Source organism: Aspergillus wentii (genome assembly GCF_001890725.1).
Source record: "Aspergillus wentii DTO 134E9 unplaced genomic scaffold ASPWEscaffold_13, whole genome shotgun sequence".
NCBI classification, from domain to species: Eukaryota; Fungi; Ascomycota; class Eurotiomycetes; order Eurotiales; family Aspergillaceae; genus Aspergillus; species Aspergillus wentii.
Genome location: NW_024467844.1, coordinates 40802 through 56803, shown reverse-complemented (window position 1 = coordinate 56803; position 16002 = coordinate 40802). Strand labels below are relative to the sequence as shown.

Here is a 16002-nt window from a genome sequence, read left to right as displayed (position 1 = left end):
CATATAGAACAGTTTAGAATTGCAGAGAAGTGTGAGACTGGACATGCGTGACAGGATTGGCATAGCGACAAGCTATAGAACGATGGGGCTGGGGAACTGGTGTACGCATCAATGTTCCAACCAAAATCTATGAAAGTCATATCATTGGCCTAGGCAGAGTAGTCAGCGATGGGCATACAGGCGTATGCCCTCCATATAAACGGTGAGGGAACGGACAGCCCGTGTCACTGAGGTATCGGCATCCCAAGGGCGGACAACAAAATGCAACGGTTGGTGGGGTTGAGATCGCTCCAGCCGCCCAAAACAATCGGCTCGGCACATTGGACACGGAATCTGTATCTTTCCTGAAGCTAGCAGTCGCGACTCGAAATACTGACGGATATATTGACTGAAGCACTGTTGATGACACACATGGCCACATCCAACTGCAACAAGGCCATCAACAGTGTTCTCCCAGCAAATGGGGCAGGTTAGTCCACTGCTTTCGCACAGGATATCTTTGACGTGCAGAAGAGTCGAGCGGGGTGGTGCTATCGTTGCGCGTTTTGAATCCGGGCCATCCGGTATCACAATTGGATTGTCTACTTTGCTGGTTAGAAGTGCATGCAATGGCCCTAGTATCAATCACACCTGGACTGTTGCCAACATGGCTGGTTCTGTGCGATCCTGGAGTGTTCCGCTTGGCTGGTATAACGACCGCCAAGGATGGTGAATAGTGGCGATAGGGGAGTGTGCGCGCAATATGTCTTCGAGGTGCTGTTCTCTGTTGTCTATCGGGCATCCTTGCTGCGTGATTCTATCAACCTAATTAGTGACGTCGCCTCTGACAATGTCCTATATCTACTAACTAGACTCACCGGGATAAACGCTCGACGTCTCGTTGCACCATGGGTGCTGTCACACTGAGAAATCGCTATCGGGATCTAGTGGACACAAAAGCCAAAAAGCGGCCATCCAAGAACAGTCTTCAATTATTCGGATCATAGACGTGAGCGAGTGAATATAAAGAAGTGTTCTAAATTGCGTAACATCGGTGGTAATATCTAAGAGCCTTCTGGGTCTTGAGACATATGATTCTTTATTTATGACATCTGGATTATGGTCAAAAGGCAGTTCTCTAAGTTGGACTGGGTCCATTCCTAATGCTGCGGAAACGCCTCGCTAACGAACAGTCCTCGGATCTGCGGGTGGGAAGATTGTGGAAAACAAAGTGTTGTTTACTCCGCGACGTGCGCTAATCCGCATGAGGATAGTGAACTCCGCGTGGTAAGCTAAACACAGATCATCTCAGCTTGATCTTCAAACAACGCAACCCGGCAGAGCGACGATGGCCACGGAGGCTAATCTGTGGTCATCCGTACGATCCATATATTTGTACTGTTTCATACATTAAGGTGACGGTCAGTACCGCACAGTGTACCTCGTCGCAATGCTGATGGACCTTTCTAAAGCGGGCAAATCAAAACTTGGCTGGCTCAAGAATGTGCTGCTAACTTAAACTAATCGGCCCCGTATAACTCATGCATCCCGCGAGTCAATTAGTTCATGGATCGACTAATGATCAATGATATGAACTATGGTTACCAGGCTGGTGACACTTCTGGGTTGCACCACGATGGCTTGGCGAAATCATTCCACCTTGGGCTAGCGTACCTCGCGGGGTAGGGTCCATCAGGCTTTTTGTTCTCTGGCTCAATTCACACCCCACAAGGGTCACTAGGCATCTCAATCTCATTATTTTGTCTATTGTGGTTTTGAAATTGACGCAGGTGAATGGTTTGCTCCACTGTTAAACACAGTTCAATGGTACTGACGGTGCCGTAGACCCGCCAGTGTCCACAACTTGATATGTATGTTATTGTAATAGAGGTCTGCCAGCTGAAGCATATATGGACGTGTCATACTGTACTAATCTCCCGTCATTCGATTATATTACTGGTGTTTTACTTCCCAGATCGGGCGGCAAAATCCATATCTTTACACCGGTTACCCTCATCTACCCCCTATCACCTCTATTCTATTCTATCGGCATCACTATGGGTACACAGCCGAAGACGGCTGGCTACCACCGGAATGCGGCTCGGCGGAGAAAGACTATCTTTAAAAAGTGCGAAGAGTTGAGCCGGCTTGGGGTCGACCTTTGGATTATTATCGGTTCAACTGATCAAACACATGTCTTCAAATCAAGGGACCGTGGTCTGTTTGATAAGTTTGACAGGCAAGTGGTATGGAAGACTGATTCGGCTCTGCTAGTCAATACAAGGAGTATGAACTAAGTTCAAGTAGATGCTATCGTGCGCTCGACCCAAATGGTAAAAGGCTCAAAAGGATATCCTGGTACCAACCATAGCGCCTCGTCGAGTGCGCATTGTCGATCGGCTGCGTGCGGACCATTCGGGTTCTGCGATAGAGGAAAGTACAACCGTAGTTAAATGAGAGTACTGACTATGCTCCTACATGACCCTTGTACACAATCCGTAACATTTGTAAAATTGCCTGTCGATGGGAGGAGAGTAGAACATTCCCGAATTTCGGTTTGCATCGTAGTCGTTCGTTAAGATAAATCCTTTGGCTTAGTCAAGATTCTGTAATATCACGCCCTGAACTACATGCAATGTCATCTATATGGTTTAGTAAACACACGAACGGTAGATTACATCTCGGCAAAATCTAAACGAGCCATTTCACAAACAGTTCCGTTGAAAGGGGGAGAGCCACGGGTCAGATACTCGATTCTGGTGGGTCTACGCTTTTGTATGAATCATAATTAGTGTCTGTTTGTACGCAGAGCTGGACAGTGGAGGATGCCTGGAAGACTTTGCGTATTGCCAGTGGCGCGCACCTAGTGTAGTGGTGATAAAGCTGAGATAAAGAAGGCCTCGTTTCCTGCTACATATAAGATCCCACGATGATCTTGTTGAAGACATGTCTCGGCTCTCAACCAATCTTGGAATTGCTGGATTGAATCGTTCCAATACAGACCGTCCATCTCTTTGGGTTAATAACCTCAGCTAGAACGCAACACCTTAAATCCAAAATGCCCGATACAAAACGCATGAGAAAGGCTGATATTGGTATCAAGCAATCTGGTACGCCGGATATGGGCTTGTAAGTGCAGAGTGGCCCACCGGGTATGTAAACACCCAACGGCGGTCAGTGCCATCCTGCTGCTGCGCAAAAAGCTTGCTCTGGTCATATCTAGCCCCCCACGAAATACCCTCGCCGAATGCCTCTGAGTCCATCGCGTATCGGGACTTCAGCAGCTGCACCATACTATCAATTTTATTGGGCTAGCCGTCGGTGTTCTCGCGCTCGTGGTTCTGACTGCACACCAACTTTGCGTGGGCTCTTTAACCCACCGCTTGGACACAATAGAAGTATTGCTTGGCAGTGCTGTGGTCTATGCCTTTGTTTCTATTGTGTGGGATGGACTGCTCTCCTGGAAACTAGTATATCCTGACTCTCAGACGCACCGCAGACCGGCATTAGCAATGATTCCATTGTGCATGCTGTGCGTGGCGATCGGCATGTTCCTCATCGGCTGTCTTCTGTGGTACGCAGAACGATCGGAGAATCAACGTGCGGCTTACTTCCTTGGTTTTCAGTTGGTTGCATGCTCGTGCCTGGCCATAGGCTTTACTCTGCAGTTGGTAGCATCTGAGGAGAAGGGTGCTCCGGAATCTGACATGGCTCTTGGTACCTAGTGATACCCAAGCAGAACCCAAGTGGAATCAGGCAGGCGTTCACGAAAAGCAGCTGGCAAAGAGTAGAGTGAAAGTTGGTAACACACATGTTGGACGCATGTAACTGCTAAATGTGCGGTGCTGCATCTACTAGAGAGGCGTCTGCAGTCTTCAGCCTTGATCGCATAATATATCTATTGTATTTGAACTCAAATTGAATCTTTGATGTTAATCTGACATTCTACATATGTACGCACGACCTCTATTTCTGTCATGGTTTTAATATTCTGATAGACACCCTTCACCTTGGCCATCACCGTCACCATTCTATTCTCATATAGATTGATATGCAGTGACTCTCTACAATGCCTGGCAGGTTTGGCTACGACATTGCCCTCCCTTTACGTTATTGCTCGGCGCGACAGTGAGGATGTTCGTTCATTTATAGGTCATTCACTTTTGGACCATACAGATCAACATGAATACCTTCATCTAGCCTTATAGATACTGACTATTCTTGGGGGAGTGGTCTAGAAAAGAAGCCAAAGCGGAGACTGATGGGTTTAGCGACGCGTAGGCAAGGGGAAAGCTAAAGAATACCGGGGCCATACCTATGCTAATACGGCATGGATAAGTAGTGAAGCGGATCCTACCTTAAGATCAGGATTAGAGACCCGGCCTTCTAAATAAGGGTCAATTAACCTGGCCCCGCAATTCGGTGTGACGCCAACGAACCAACTCTCCAGATTGCTAGGTTATTTAAATCCAGTGCCAATTGACGAGACTGGAATTTACACTCTCTTAGAACACAGTCTATTCTAGAGGAATTACAGGACTCTCATGGGAAGTATGTGGTGATTTACTGTACCCCTTGAGATACTAACCTGCCTAGAATATAATATTGTTGAGTTACTACTGTGCCCAAGGCGGAAATCAAGATAAAACCAAAAAACACTAGATTCATGGCATAAATTCGTGTACCGAAGCCACCAGGTACTAAAGGCTCTGCCACGAGAAGCCCTAGCCCTGCCTGTGCTCCCTGTGCTGTGCGAAACCATACTCAAGATCACATCTGAAACAGTAGCCCGGGTCGTCATTAAAGGTTCGCCCCTTTGCTAGATATTATTTACTTTGTCTCGAGTAGCGGCGGTACGCATATATGTAGAAATCATTCCCTGAGACCGGGAATGATCAAATCACATACGTGCCTCAGCGACAGTCTGCAATCTCGTGATGACTTCACAGCGCGTGCGGGCATCCGGACAACAAAGAATCAACAAAAACGCCCGGGAGCGAGAGAAGCGGCGGAGAGACCGGCTGGTCCAATCCACCCATGACTATGGCTGCCTTTTCGGAGCCAAAGTATACCTGATCACTCAGGACAGTCGCGGAGAGGTTACAGAGTACCAGAATTCGACACAGTGGCCACCATCGCGGAAACAATTAGTGAGTTGCATTTACTTGGTGATTTTCATGACAGTTAATGGAGGCTCTAGCAACACTATTTTCCCATGGCGGAACGACTAGGTCCAAAGGACTTCAGAGCATCCACACAGAACCCTACCGGAACGGCAGCTCCAGGTCCTTTGATCCAGATACCGCCGCCAGGGACAGGCAGCGAGCCGTGTCAGACGGAAACTTTCTTCCCGGGCAACAGCTTGAATCCGGAAGACCAACAGGGCCAGACAGCCAGAGCTGACCTACAGCATGAGATGAATGCACCGTACACGTTGGATTTTTCCCCGGACACGGGATTTTTGGATGCTCTTTTCGAGAATGGCATAGACAAGGGGCAAAGTTTGTGAGCAGAAGACACCGGTGCAGTATCCATGACTGTCTTGGCGCGCATTATTTTCTTTTTCACAGTTAAAGCTATCCAAGATGTCGCTTATGGGTAGGTGATATCAAGATGGCTTCAGCTGGCTGTTTCCAAAAAGAAAGAATCAGTCAAGATGTCTAGAGATTTCATAATTACGTCCCGGAGTCTAATCTAGTGGTTTCGTGCTATTATCTCTATTTTGGAATCATTAAATTGTAAAGTAAAGCAGGGTACCGTGTATATTCAACTTCGCCCTGTAATATAAGGTCTATTGAGCTTTAACTTGTACACATCCATTTTTGCACTACCAAGCAAAAGGACCTAATGCTACATTACGTACCAATAGCCATTATTGTATTTACTTTGAATATGCCGTACCGTAGAACAATTAAATATATCGAAAACGGTACGTAAACTCAATGTCATGGCAACAATCTATTCCGGATGTACTTTTGCTTGCTAACAGGATGAGTCTTCACCTTCCCCGACCATCGTGACCCGTACATGAATCGCGTTGTGCTGGGCTGTCAGTTTTTCACTCAAGATAAATGCGCATCCTGGCTAATGATTCAGAGTGCGGCAAGCGCGAGGTTGCACCCAAACATGACCACCGCACAACAGGTTGCTCCCAGGCTGTACCGCCCGGCCGCGCCAGGATGAACGGATTCGACAAAGGGAGTGTTCGTGGGCAAATCCCCGAGCTTGGCCTGCAGAACAAAGATAATGCTCGTAGAGACCAGGAAGCACGCCAAGCAAGCTATACTCAATAAAACCAGTATGGTCCACTTCACCCAACGGCATCGCGCCCACGAGGGCTGGATAAAAAAGAAGGCTGTAAGCATGTCCACCACAGCCAGCGCGAGCCCGGCTTCCACGGCATGCTGAGCAGCCCCCATGACTTTAGTTACGATCATCTCCCCAAGGCGTTCGAAAGACCGGACGGTATCCCCAAGAAGTGGTAGCTGGGGGTCAGGGAAGATCTGACTGAATTCTATGGGAAGCTGATGGCATTTCTGGTGGTCTGATCGGTACTGGGCGCACATCATCCGAGTGCCGATAGACAATTGTTTGGGCAAGTCGACCCCTGCGAGACCCAATGGGAGATGTGGCGCTGCTGTGGCAATGGACTCGGCGGCACTAGTCATCGCAGAGGCTGCCGCAATGCCCTGTGTTTCCACAGCAGTCACACCGTCCTGGGCGGCACTTTCTACTGTTCCTGGTATGTTGGGGCTATCGGGTGGAAAAGGCAATCCTCGCTGTTCGACGTTAATGCCCAAGTGCCCCCAATCCATCTATATACGAGTCAGTATGTACTACAGGCATTTATGGCGATCATCAGTGTAACAGGATCCCAGTTGTAGTATGCTGCATCACTTACAGGGAAGGTTGCTATCCCGCCTTGTTTCACTGATGGATTGGCCAACAATATGATTGCCAATACGGCAGTCGCCAACGTTCCTGCCAGGAGGATAGTGCCGCTAAATATGCGCGCTCGTTGCTTTCGCGACTTTGCGGTTGCACTCATAGTGATAGGGTCAAGGGCCGCCGCAGCACGCCGTGAGCTACCATCATGGCCTGGTAGACGTAGGGTTCTGTATAGACCATCTGTGTTTCCGGTTGCCAAATGAACTCCATGCTGGGTATGCTGGGTCTCTAACTGCCCGGTTGCTGCCATGTTGGTACCACACAGAAATGAAGAGCAAAACTAATTGGGGGAGTGTTGGATACTGTACTGTATGTGAAGGCACTTTTGATCCCTGAGGCGCTGAATAAATACATCTGACGGAAACGTACCAATACTGTAATGAGCGGCCTTATGTATCCCTGTCTGGTCTGCGGCCATCATCGCTCCAGAACTACAGTTGGGAGAAACTAATTTCAGTGGGTACTGGGTTCCTTTGCTGTTCTAGAAAGAACTGTGCTGTTGCCGTCCAGGCAGTTCTAGGCTGTTGTCCATTGTAAGAATGTGATGGTAGAGAGGGCGAGCTATGTACAACGTATCCTTGGGTCTGCATAGGGGTACCTAATAATAGACTCAAAATATAAAAGCATCAGGTTAATGGTGGCAGATACATGAACTGATGGATTCTTTGTTCCACGGTTCAAATCACTTGGTAATCTCTATAAAGCCAAAGAAACCAACTGCACTGTACATATCTGCTTTGAACTCAACCACCATCTGAACAATTCCACACTCTACACTTGACGGTTAGTAGCTACCGGTAGCTCTTGATATCGATGATGGAGAACAGGGTGCCTTCCTCACGCCCGTCCACCCCTACTGCTGCTTACAGTCATGTCGTTGGCTCCACTATCCCGGTGGACATGATTGATTTGTCTCCGCGATCAACGATTGGAAGCAACCCACGCAAGCGCATGAGGTCTCCTGTCGATGAGGGATCTGCAATATTGGCTACGAAGAGGTTGAAAAGGGAGCTCGAGCTCACCCCAATGAATGGCCAGACGAATGCATATTATTCGGCGCGTGCTCAGCGCTCCTTGACTTTCCCAGATCAGGGACCAGTACCGATATGCGAGCAATGGCAGACTCGTGCGGATCAGACTTTAACAGAGGGGACTCAGCCCAGTGGGGTTACTCTGGATCTGCTACAGGGATTTTCTCGACGCAACGCTGTAGCGCGCCTGATGCCCTCACCATTTCCACAACACACCCCGGAGGAGGAAGAGCGGCTGTTCAATGAAATGGCCCATTGGTACAAGCAGTATGTCTACTTCACATGCGAGAACGCCCTTGTGGTCTTTTCTTAACTAGGTTAGGTTTCGTCTGCAGATGTGGTCGCCGGTCGCTTCCATGATGGGGATTCGATGGGAACAGGCAGAAGACCTGAGCTGGCAAATGGGAAGAGCAGAGCTTGGTCGTCGGATGGCCCTTGACCAGTCCTCGACTGATGGCCAGTAGTTTATCACTCGGAGGAAGTAGGCACTGACTCTCTGGCAATCAAGATACTGCATTAATAGCCATCTTTTTGTGTATACATATATACTATCTGTGTGTTTTTGTAATCCCGCACCATAAAACGTAGGATATCTAACATACTGGGCATGCTATGCGGGCTCGCCATACGGGATCCTCTTGGCCACTTTTCGATTAGCGTACGTCATGGGTTGCATCGTGATCCGTCTTTCGTTGAGTGGCTCAGGTTGGAAGCCATTATAGTATTTTCGATTTTTTATTATGCAGTTTCATTCATCCAAGTACCGTTAATTGACTGTACAATGACGAGATAACTCCAATGCGGAGAAACGTCCTGGGAATATATGGAGAGTGGTCTACCACGCGAGATTCCCTATACCAAAACAGGTTTAGTGTACCCCGCGGTGTAAGACGACTGCTGTGGACCGCTCGAGATACCGCCCAGCATACACTACCCCCTATCCGGTTTAGCGTACCTCGCGGGGTAAGCTTTTCGAGATACAACATCGGTACAGTACATACAGTAGTTCATTCCCCAAATACCACGTCCATCTTGGCAGTTCCTGGGAATCAGCTTAGCGTACCACGCAGGGCTCATTACTGCTGATCTAGATTAGCATATCTCACCGGGATAAAGTTGCTTTGTATCTAAAAGATCTATCAAATCCATTTATATGGTATTAACCTATTTCAGATATGGTGTCGGGCGTATCAGCTTGACATTAATGAACACGGGAGGAACAGGAATTCCAGGAACGCAAAACCAATAGACTTTATAAAATTAGGGAAATAGAGTCACTTTGTTGATTGCTAAGCGATCACACAAAAAGGTGGCACGACGCTGTTTTTAGCCAACACTAATTCTCCATGAGTGGGGCTAGTCGTCCTGGGGTTTTAAATACTGTGTAAAGTATGGTACGTGCGTACCCCCTTACAGTTCCCTTCTCAATTTAGGGGATGTGGAAAGCCATCTGCTTCTTGTGAAGATGGCAACCACAACACTTTTGGAATCTGAAAATGTCCGGGGAACTTGCCATAACAAATCAATTGATTTTACGACGCGAGATCATGAAAAAATCTTACAGTCGCTCAGGCTGGTCAATCCCCCTATACCCGAGCTTGCGGCGGGACTGAAGGATTATCTATCTGTGCTAAGTCGGGGGAGTAGTCTCGCGCTCAGCCGCGGAGAGGGCCTAGCTAACATACGCCAAAGCAAAAGCATTGAGAGTCTCTTTTCAACAGCAACCCCGCGTGTGATAGACGGCCCACCGATAACTTGGACGATGCTCATCCTTTTCGCCGGGCCTCAGTTTGATGGTCCATCGCAGTTGAAGATTGGAGACACTCAGGTTGAACTTCCAGAAGACGACTTCAATCTCATTCGCTCTGGTAGGCCTTGGAGGTTTCTTTCTCCTTGGCCAGATAGCGACGACTGTGAAAAGGAACTTCGGTCGGTCGAGAGTGCTCTACAGGAGCTTAATGACACTAAGCTGAGCATCACCGCAGGTAGGCAATACATAACCTTTACGCCACAATCAGAACTAAATCATCTGATCACAGTCCTAAGCGAGATCTCTGTTGTTGAACATTGTCTACGGAATCGCTCTCATTTCGTTACCCAACGTTATGCAAATCAACGCGGTGGTATTCCCCAAGAAGAAAACCCCGGCTGCGGAAGCACTAAAAGCCGTCCACCCCCTTTGGCTGGGTCTGGCACTACAATGTCACAGGCAGATGAAAACACTGCTTACGAGCATGTACCGCCGTTCCCTGCAAATATCCCCTTGCCAGCCAGCGAGCAGTCTGCCCAGATGGGTGCCCCCGATCCATGCAATGCAGGTCTTTCAAAATCATTTGTGGCTGCAAGCAGCGTTCAGGTTGATATCCCCCAACCAATAAATACAGTCAGGCCAAAAAGGAGATCGCGTGCCTCCAATTTCATTGAGACCCTAAGGGAATAAGTTAGATACCGAACAGAGTCTTGGCATTTCCCTCCCTATTAATCTGAGAAAGGATCCTTGGCGATTCAGAGACCGACGGGGCAATGCGCTGGTCAGAAGATGGACGTTCCTCGACTACAACCCAAAAGCTCTAGTCGGATTGAAACCACAGTAGAACAGTGCAATGGCCTTTTAACCTGGCTTCCTGACGCATGAAGAATTCGATGACCAGGTTGAGGACTATCAATTTATTGCTTCCTACGGCGATTCAGATGAGGTGAGTTTGGATTTTAGCTGTGGCATTCTCAGTGATCAGCCTAGCTGTTTGCTCACATGCTTCTTAACTGGTCCATTTTCATTCAACAGTGACGAATTTAGTAGGCAACTGAAAGATGCAGATTTGCCTAGACTCGAATCATCAAAACCTGTACGTTTGACTATCGATTCGGATAACTGATTATGCTCTCCACAGGCCGATTTTTCTCTTCTTATACTTTGGTGCAATCTCCTCGAACCTTCTACTAAGTTATGACCAACCACGTGTCTGAGCTGAAGTCAGATGCAGAATGATATTGAAAAATTCTATTCAGCGATGTTCCTGCTTTCCACGAGTAACTGGGGAATAATGAGGTCCACAATTTTGGCACAGCTGTACCCGTTGCGTTTCATAAACCATGATCTGGGCAGGTATATTCTCTCGGCAGCAAGGCGATATCTCTACAGGCACCCTGGATGGCTCCGACACTGCAGTTCGAATCGCACATGCACTATATTTTCAGCACTGCTGACATACACTAGCATTGGAACTTACAGGTATGAATAAAATGGGGCCTGGGCATGTGGCACGTGCCTTATGCTACACTGTCAGCTCTGATGCAATGGTCGCGGCAATGGGTACTGACTTTGAAAGAATAATCAACTTCAATCGGCCCACAGAAGCATCAGATTGGAATGCTTGAAAAACCAAGGGGTCCCAAAAAGCTTCGTGGAGAGTGCCATTTAACCAAACTAGTTTCTCGTTGTCTACCATCACGTCTGCAAATTCTTCTGGTCTTCTTCATGATGGTCAGTATATTTCAGCGAATCAATGGACAGAGCACTTACATAGGCTGTCCGTTTGGCTCGAATTCTTGCCACTGAATTTGAAATCTATATTTCAGGTTCGCCTGAGATGTCGGGAGATGAGAGTTCATAATGATACAGGCCACTAATTGCGTGGCTTGTGGAGCTTTGTGTGTGGGTAATCCATCATTATCATTACACGCAGCTGGTGTGGCTTTGACTGCTTCGGAAGGGAATGATATATCTTGATTGATGACAGAGGGGGGCAGATTCCTGGGCCCTATGTTACAGTAATCCCTTGGAACGTCCCTTTCCACAGCATTGTATGGATTGAGAGGCCGATTCGTGAATGACAGCTGGGCAACAACACCTATGATAATAATGAGTACGATATATCCTATTTCCCCATAAGTCTCGGGAACAGACCAGTTATTTTGCTAAGAGCTCTTTCCTCTTCTTTTCGAAGCTGGAGTATCTTATCGACAACTCCAAGGTGTTTGTCTCTAATCTGCGACCTCACGGGCGACAAAACAATATTGAATTGGTCCACTGTCAGTCTCGGATCAAGGTGACACGCGAAGTTCACCAGCATCATAACGACCTCTAGCTTGATTCAGTTTGGGCTTAAAAGAGTAGGGTTGCGAGATCATACGCTTCTTCCGCAGGTCAGATGGCTTCCGATGGACGACGCCGTCAGGCCACCACGGCGGTTTGGTTGATTCCGGATTTGCTCCATTGTATGGAAAGTAATATGATTTGCGAGGCTCGATATACTTGATCAAGGCACGGAGAATGCTTTTGCTACTTTCCGCATCGATCTGCCTAAACGCGTTGGTGTACTGTTGGGCTGACTCGATGTCGTGATTGGAAGTCGAGTTTCGTTTCGTCCAACCCTTAGCATAAGTTTTCTGAGCCCTACTGGACACTGTCAATGAGGTATTTTCTGAGCTGCATGATACTTCATGTGTTTCCCCAACTAGATCTCCGATGCTATGATCTTTTTTGAAGGGCGGTATAGAAGCTGCTTCGACATTGGTTGTTGGTATTCCGCCTAGAGATGTACGAGATTGCTCTAGACTATGGTCAGAGAAGCATATCCTCTGAATTGCTTTGGAGACACTAACGCCGAATATGGTCAAGCCATCCCTCTTCTCGGGCTCCGAAAATGTCTTGTATGATCTTCTGGTTTGTTTCTGAATCTCTAATGCTTGGAATCCGCTGAGTTAGTTTCATCAGGGTCCGTGCAGATGAGTCCTTGTCGCGTGCAGCATGAAGTATACTAGAAAGAAAATTGATTTGAGCTGCTAGTGATTAGCATCAGATAAAGCTCCTAATGAGTTCCCTTACCTTCTTTGCCCATTTTTTCGAAGCTGCGAAGTGTAAAACCTGCTCCTCGCCCCCAGATAATGCTTTTTTTATCAGCAGCCCCCGAGGGCTTGAGCAACCTCAACCAAGATACAAGAATATGTAAAACTGTCTTCGGTTGGAGCTCTTGAAATCGGCGGGCATAATATGATTGCAAATGTGCAGCGATCGGGGTATAAAATGACTCCTTATCCAGTGTTCTTGCACGGCCTAGTGCTAACCATCAGCTAATGGAAACATTCCTGTTGGGTTCTCCTGGGTCCTTACCGTTGGTCGAAATTTGACTCTTCATGGCAGGAGAGTGAGAATCATTTGCGGGATCTCGAAACGAAGTTACTGAAGCACCACCAACTGGTGGCTGTATATGTCGGATTTCAGCAAGTGTTGTTATGTTTGAAGCAGAATTTGTGTTCAGTTGGACGTCGTGAAAATTGTAATGTTGGCTCATCTTCGGCACAGAGGTCAAAACAATGACACTTGTGCAACGGATTTAATTGCAACAACCGACAACATATCCTGGGCTGGATCGCCGAGATGCAGGCATTATATATACTGAGGTGTAATGTGGAGCTTCTAATGGCTAGAATACTACCATGCATGTCAGCCGCTGCAGCCGAGATATGCGTGTCTAGACTGCTAGATATCCACATTCGATGGCCACCTCTGAGTCTGAACGGAGAGATTTAAGTTTGGCCCACTATGCTAGAAGTATCGAGGAAGTCACTAACCCCACGTCAAACTTTATTCAGGGAAAAATCCAGTGCATTCGCATTTACCAGTTCGATTATACAGTGGAGGTTAAAAGGGGCAGCGGGACGGAGGACAGATGGGCTTTCTAGGAAACCCAAACATCAACCAGGATGGAGATCCTCACACTATTATCCCGGATCTAGTTCCGTTTTCGCCAGTAAAGGCCAAAGCGAATGTGCATTTCGCACTAATAAACAGTACCCTCCCTCCAAACACTAGTGATTCGTAGGCTGGAAAGGAGAGATCATCTCGGAACATGATGGATGGTCAAAAAGTGGCAGCGATGGTCTAGAGAACTAATTCCCTGGCGGATATAAGTGACATGACTAACTTGCGAATATGATAGCGAGGAACTGGAAGAATATCTAAACTATACCGGATATGGCATGACGCTGCTTCAAGTTCCCCCTCGGTTGTAGCTCGCGAGGTTCTAGCCCAATCCTGTTTTAGTGCATTGCATGATTATTTGGAATAAATCTCTAGTAAACATAGCGCCTTTGTGCTTGTTGCTTGCACGCGACCGACTGACAAGTTGCTGCTAGTTATAGGAATAATCTAGGCTCACGTATGAATCCCACATAGTAAGATGGTATTAAAATATACATACATATTGGCGCTCAGAAGTATAAGCAGACTACGGAGATTATTTGCAATAAAACTAGCAATCTAGAAATAACCCATGTTTGGGTATTTCACGCCAAAAAATCAGAAGCATCCGAAGAAGTTTTTCCAAGCACGAAGCACCTGCTGATTGTCGTAGCGAGGTATTTGACCATAGACAACACGCCTACAGAAAGAAGAGTTTGTCAGCGAGATAACGAATAACTGGTACAATGGGGCCTCACCAATTCAGATATCCATCTGTGTGGCCGTTAACTATTGTCAGGTACACAGCGGAACACAATGCATGGACATATTCAGCACTATAACCAAGTTTTGCGGTCATCGGCTCCAAGCTGAACTCCACTAAACTTTCAGCCCATATCTGTACAACCTTTTTCGAAGTCATCGTGTGTCTGCTGTCTTCGAGGGACAGGGGGATTCGGTGATCGATTGTTTTAACAGAGCTGAAACCTTTTTCCTTCAATGTATTTTCGTATTCCAGGGGTAGGTCAAGGTCGTAGCCATAGTGACTGAGAGCATCTTTCATGTCTTTACACCACTGACGGACTGGACAATTTTGATCAGTTTGGAACTCCACAATCCAGTCCACAAACTCTGCCCATGCTCCAGGTTTACCGCATCTAGTGGATCAGTGTCAGAATTTCTCTAAGAATCTTGATGGACAGGCAGACCTAGCTATCCCATTCACAACATTGCCCAAGTTTTGAATGCGATGTCCCATTCTCCCAATATGGGCAAAATCGACATCTTGATACATGGTATGCCAATCAGAATACTTGCTGACATTATCAATATCAATTTCAAGATTTAAGGGAACTCTGAATCTTGTCAGTATATCATGCGAGGGAGTCCAGATAATTTGCCGTACAAGTTTGTTTGAAGGACAACCGAATCAATAGCATGTACCTGGCGGGTATCAGATTATGTCAACCAATGTATACTTGGTGCCCAATAGCTTACTCTCACTGATGTTAATTCATCGGCTATCACTATCAGCAATGAAAATAGATACTCTTTTAAGGAGATACTGACCAAAGTGAAATGCCCAACATCCAGTACCTGTACCAATATCAAGAACTAGTCCTAGTTGACTGGTGATTGGAGCATGCCACAGGCTTCCACCAAAGTAAGCAATCAGTACGTCATGTACATGTTCTGCATTCGGTTAGCTTGAAGCATTCTGTAGTACATTTTGCTACTAACGCTGTCTCTCCCGCGCTTCTGAGTCAATTGGCCAGGGATATTGGTCTTCATATAATTCCAGATCATACAACCTTCCATTTTTTGATATGGTTACAGAAGGTTCTGTTCTAGCACAAAAGTTAGCCTAATTATCAGAAGAAGTATAATGGCCGACTTTGGATATTCTTACAGCTCCTGGTCCTGTAGGTCCTCGGGGAAATCGGGCGGAGGCGTCGGCGGAGGTGTAAGCGGAGGGACAATAAAAATGCCCATAGCATATAAGTCATCCATGATGGGGAGATGTGTATTGGCCGAGGTTTTGCGTAAGGAATTCTGGGAAGCCATCAAGGGGTGGAACGCAAGAGCACATTCACGAAGACGGACGCACACATTAGAAATACTGGGGAAAGGTACACATCTTATATGTAAGCTGTGATCTAAGGGGTGACATACAGCGCCCTAATCCGTAATAGATCAACCACCAGTAATACGAAAATAATTATATCGCGATTAATTATTTTCTTTTGCGCAAAAGTACCTGTAACAAGAATATCTAAACTATACCAAAGACAGATTAGGTTTACAACTAGCCGCCAATCACAATTGAGCTGGCTGTGACTCTGTACCAAGTTTGGCTTTCCC

General features: G+C 47.0%; 9 protein-coding genes across 9 annotated transcripts; 5 read left to right on the top strand and 4 right to left on the bottom strand.

Moving 5' to 3' along the window:
* Nucleotides 1-6: 6 nt before the first annotated feature.
* On the bottom strand, nt 7-1170 carry ASPWEDRAFT_306974 (uncharacterized protein). Its single transcript, XM_040833450.1, has 2 exons — nt 631-1170; nt 7-581 (listed from the first exon to the last, which is right to left on the bottom strand). Exons 1-2 carry the CDS (start codon nt 779-781, stop codon nt 163-165), a joined length of 570 nt encoding a protein of 189 aa, XP_040683252.1. The 5' UTR covers nt 782-1170; the 3' UTR covers nt 7-162.
* A 556-nt stretch (nt 1171-1726) lies between these two features.
* Nucleotides 1727-2356, top strand: ASPWEDRAFT_166040 (uncharacterized protein). Its single transcript, XM_040829927.1, has 2 exons — nt 1727-2225; nt 2287-2356. Exons 1-2 carry the CDS (start codon nt 1890-1892, stop codon nt 2314-2316), a joined length of 366 nt encoding a protein of 121 aa, XP_040683251.1. The 5' UTR covers nt 1727-1889; the 3' UTR covers nt 2317-2356.
* A 681-nt stretch (nt 2357-3037) lies between these two features.
* Nucleotides 3038-3704, top strand: ASPWEDRAFT_177879 (uncharacterized protein; the record flags this gene model as incomplete). Its single annotated transcript, XM_040831736.1, has 2 exons — nt 3038-3108; nt 3479-3704. 2 exons carry the CDS (start codon nt 3038-3040, stop codon nt 3702-3704), a joined length of 297 nt encoding a protein of 98 aa, XP_040683250.1.
* Nucleotides 3705-4916: 1212 nt separating this feature from the next.
* Nucleotides 4917-5488, top strand: ASPWEDRAFT_177878 (uncharacterized protein; the record flags this gene model as incomplete). The annotated part of the gene is made up of 2 exons (XM_040831735.1): nt 4917-5129; nt 5180-5488. The coding sequence occupies 2 exons, from the start codon at nt 4917-4919 to the stop codon at nt 5486-5488; spliced, it is 522 nt and encodes a 173-aa protein (XP_040683249.1).
* A 443-nt stretch (nt 5489-5931) lies between these two features.
* On the bottom strand, nt 5932-7177 carry ASPWEDRAFT_188509 (uncharacterized protein; the record flags this gene model as incomplete). Its single annotated transcript, XM_040832235.1, has 2 exons — nt 5932-6794; nt 6881-7177. The coding sequence occupies 2 exons, from the start codon at nt 7175-7177 to the stop codon at nt 6072-6074; spliced, it is 1020 nt and encodes a 339-aa protein (XP_040683248.1). The 3' UTR covers nt 5932-6071.
* A 403-nt stretch (nt 7178-7580) lies between these two features.
* ASPWEDRAFT_188508 (uncharacterized protein) lies at nt 7581-8422 on the top strand (the record flags this gene model as incomplete). The annotated part of the gene is made up of 2 exons (XM_040832234.1): nt 7581-8225; nt 8281-8422. The coding sequence occupies exons 1-2, from the start codon at nt 7741-7743 to the stop codon at nt 8420-8422; spliced, it is 627 nt and encodes a 208-aa protein (XP_040683247.1). The 5' UTR covers nt 7581-7740.
* A 976-nt stretch (nt 8423-9398) lies between these two features.
* On the top strand, nt 9399-10878 carry ASPWEDRAFT_46931 (uncharacterized protein). The gene is made up of 3 exons (XM_040836869.1): nt 9399-9943; nt 9998-10654; nt 10756-10878. Exons 1-2 carry the CDS (start codon nt 9424-9426, stop codon nt 10396-10398), a joined length of 921 nt encoding a protein of 306 aa, XP_040683246.1. The 5' UTR covers nt 9399-9423; the 3' UTR covers nt 10399-10654; nt 10756-10878.
* Nucleotides 10879-11481: 603 nt separating this feature from the next.
* On the bottom strand, nt 11482-13257 carry ASPWEDRAFT_188506 (uncharacterized protein; the record flags this gene model as incomplete). Its single annotated transcript, XM_040832233.1, has 6 exons — nt 13072-13257; nt 12787-13014; nt 12564-12740; nt 12092-12511; nt 11866-12042; nt 11482-11809 (listed from the first exon to the last, which is right to left on the bottom strand). Coding segments are annotated over exons 1-6 (1509 nt in total), but the record flags the coding sequence as incomplete, so codon positions are not given.
* A 1002-nt stretch (nt 13258-14259) lies between these two features.
* Nucleotides 14260-15651, bottom strand: ASPWEDRAFT_177873 (uncharacterized protein; the record flags this gene model as incomplete). The annotated part of the gene is made up of 8 exons (XM_040831734.1): nt 14260-14341; nt 14400-14798; nt 14850-14996; nt 15047-15084; nt 15139-15161; nt 15211-15333; nt 15382-15488; nt 15551-15651. 8 exons carry the CDS (start codon nt 15649-15651, stop codon nt 14260-14262), a joined length of 1020 nt encoding a protein of 339 aa, XP_040683244.1.
* Nucleotides 15652-16002: the final 351 nt, after the last annotated feature.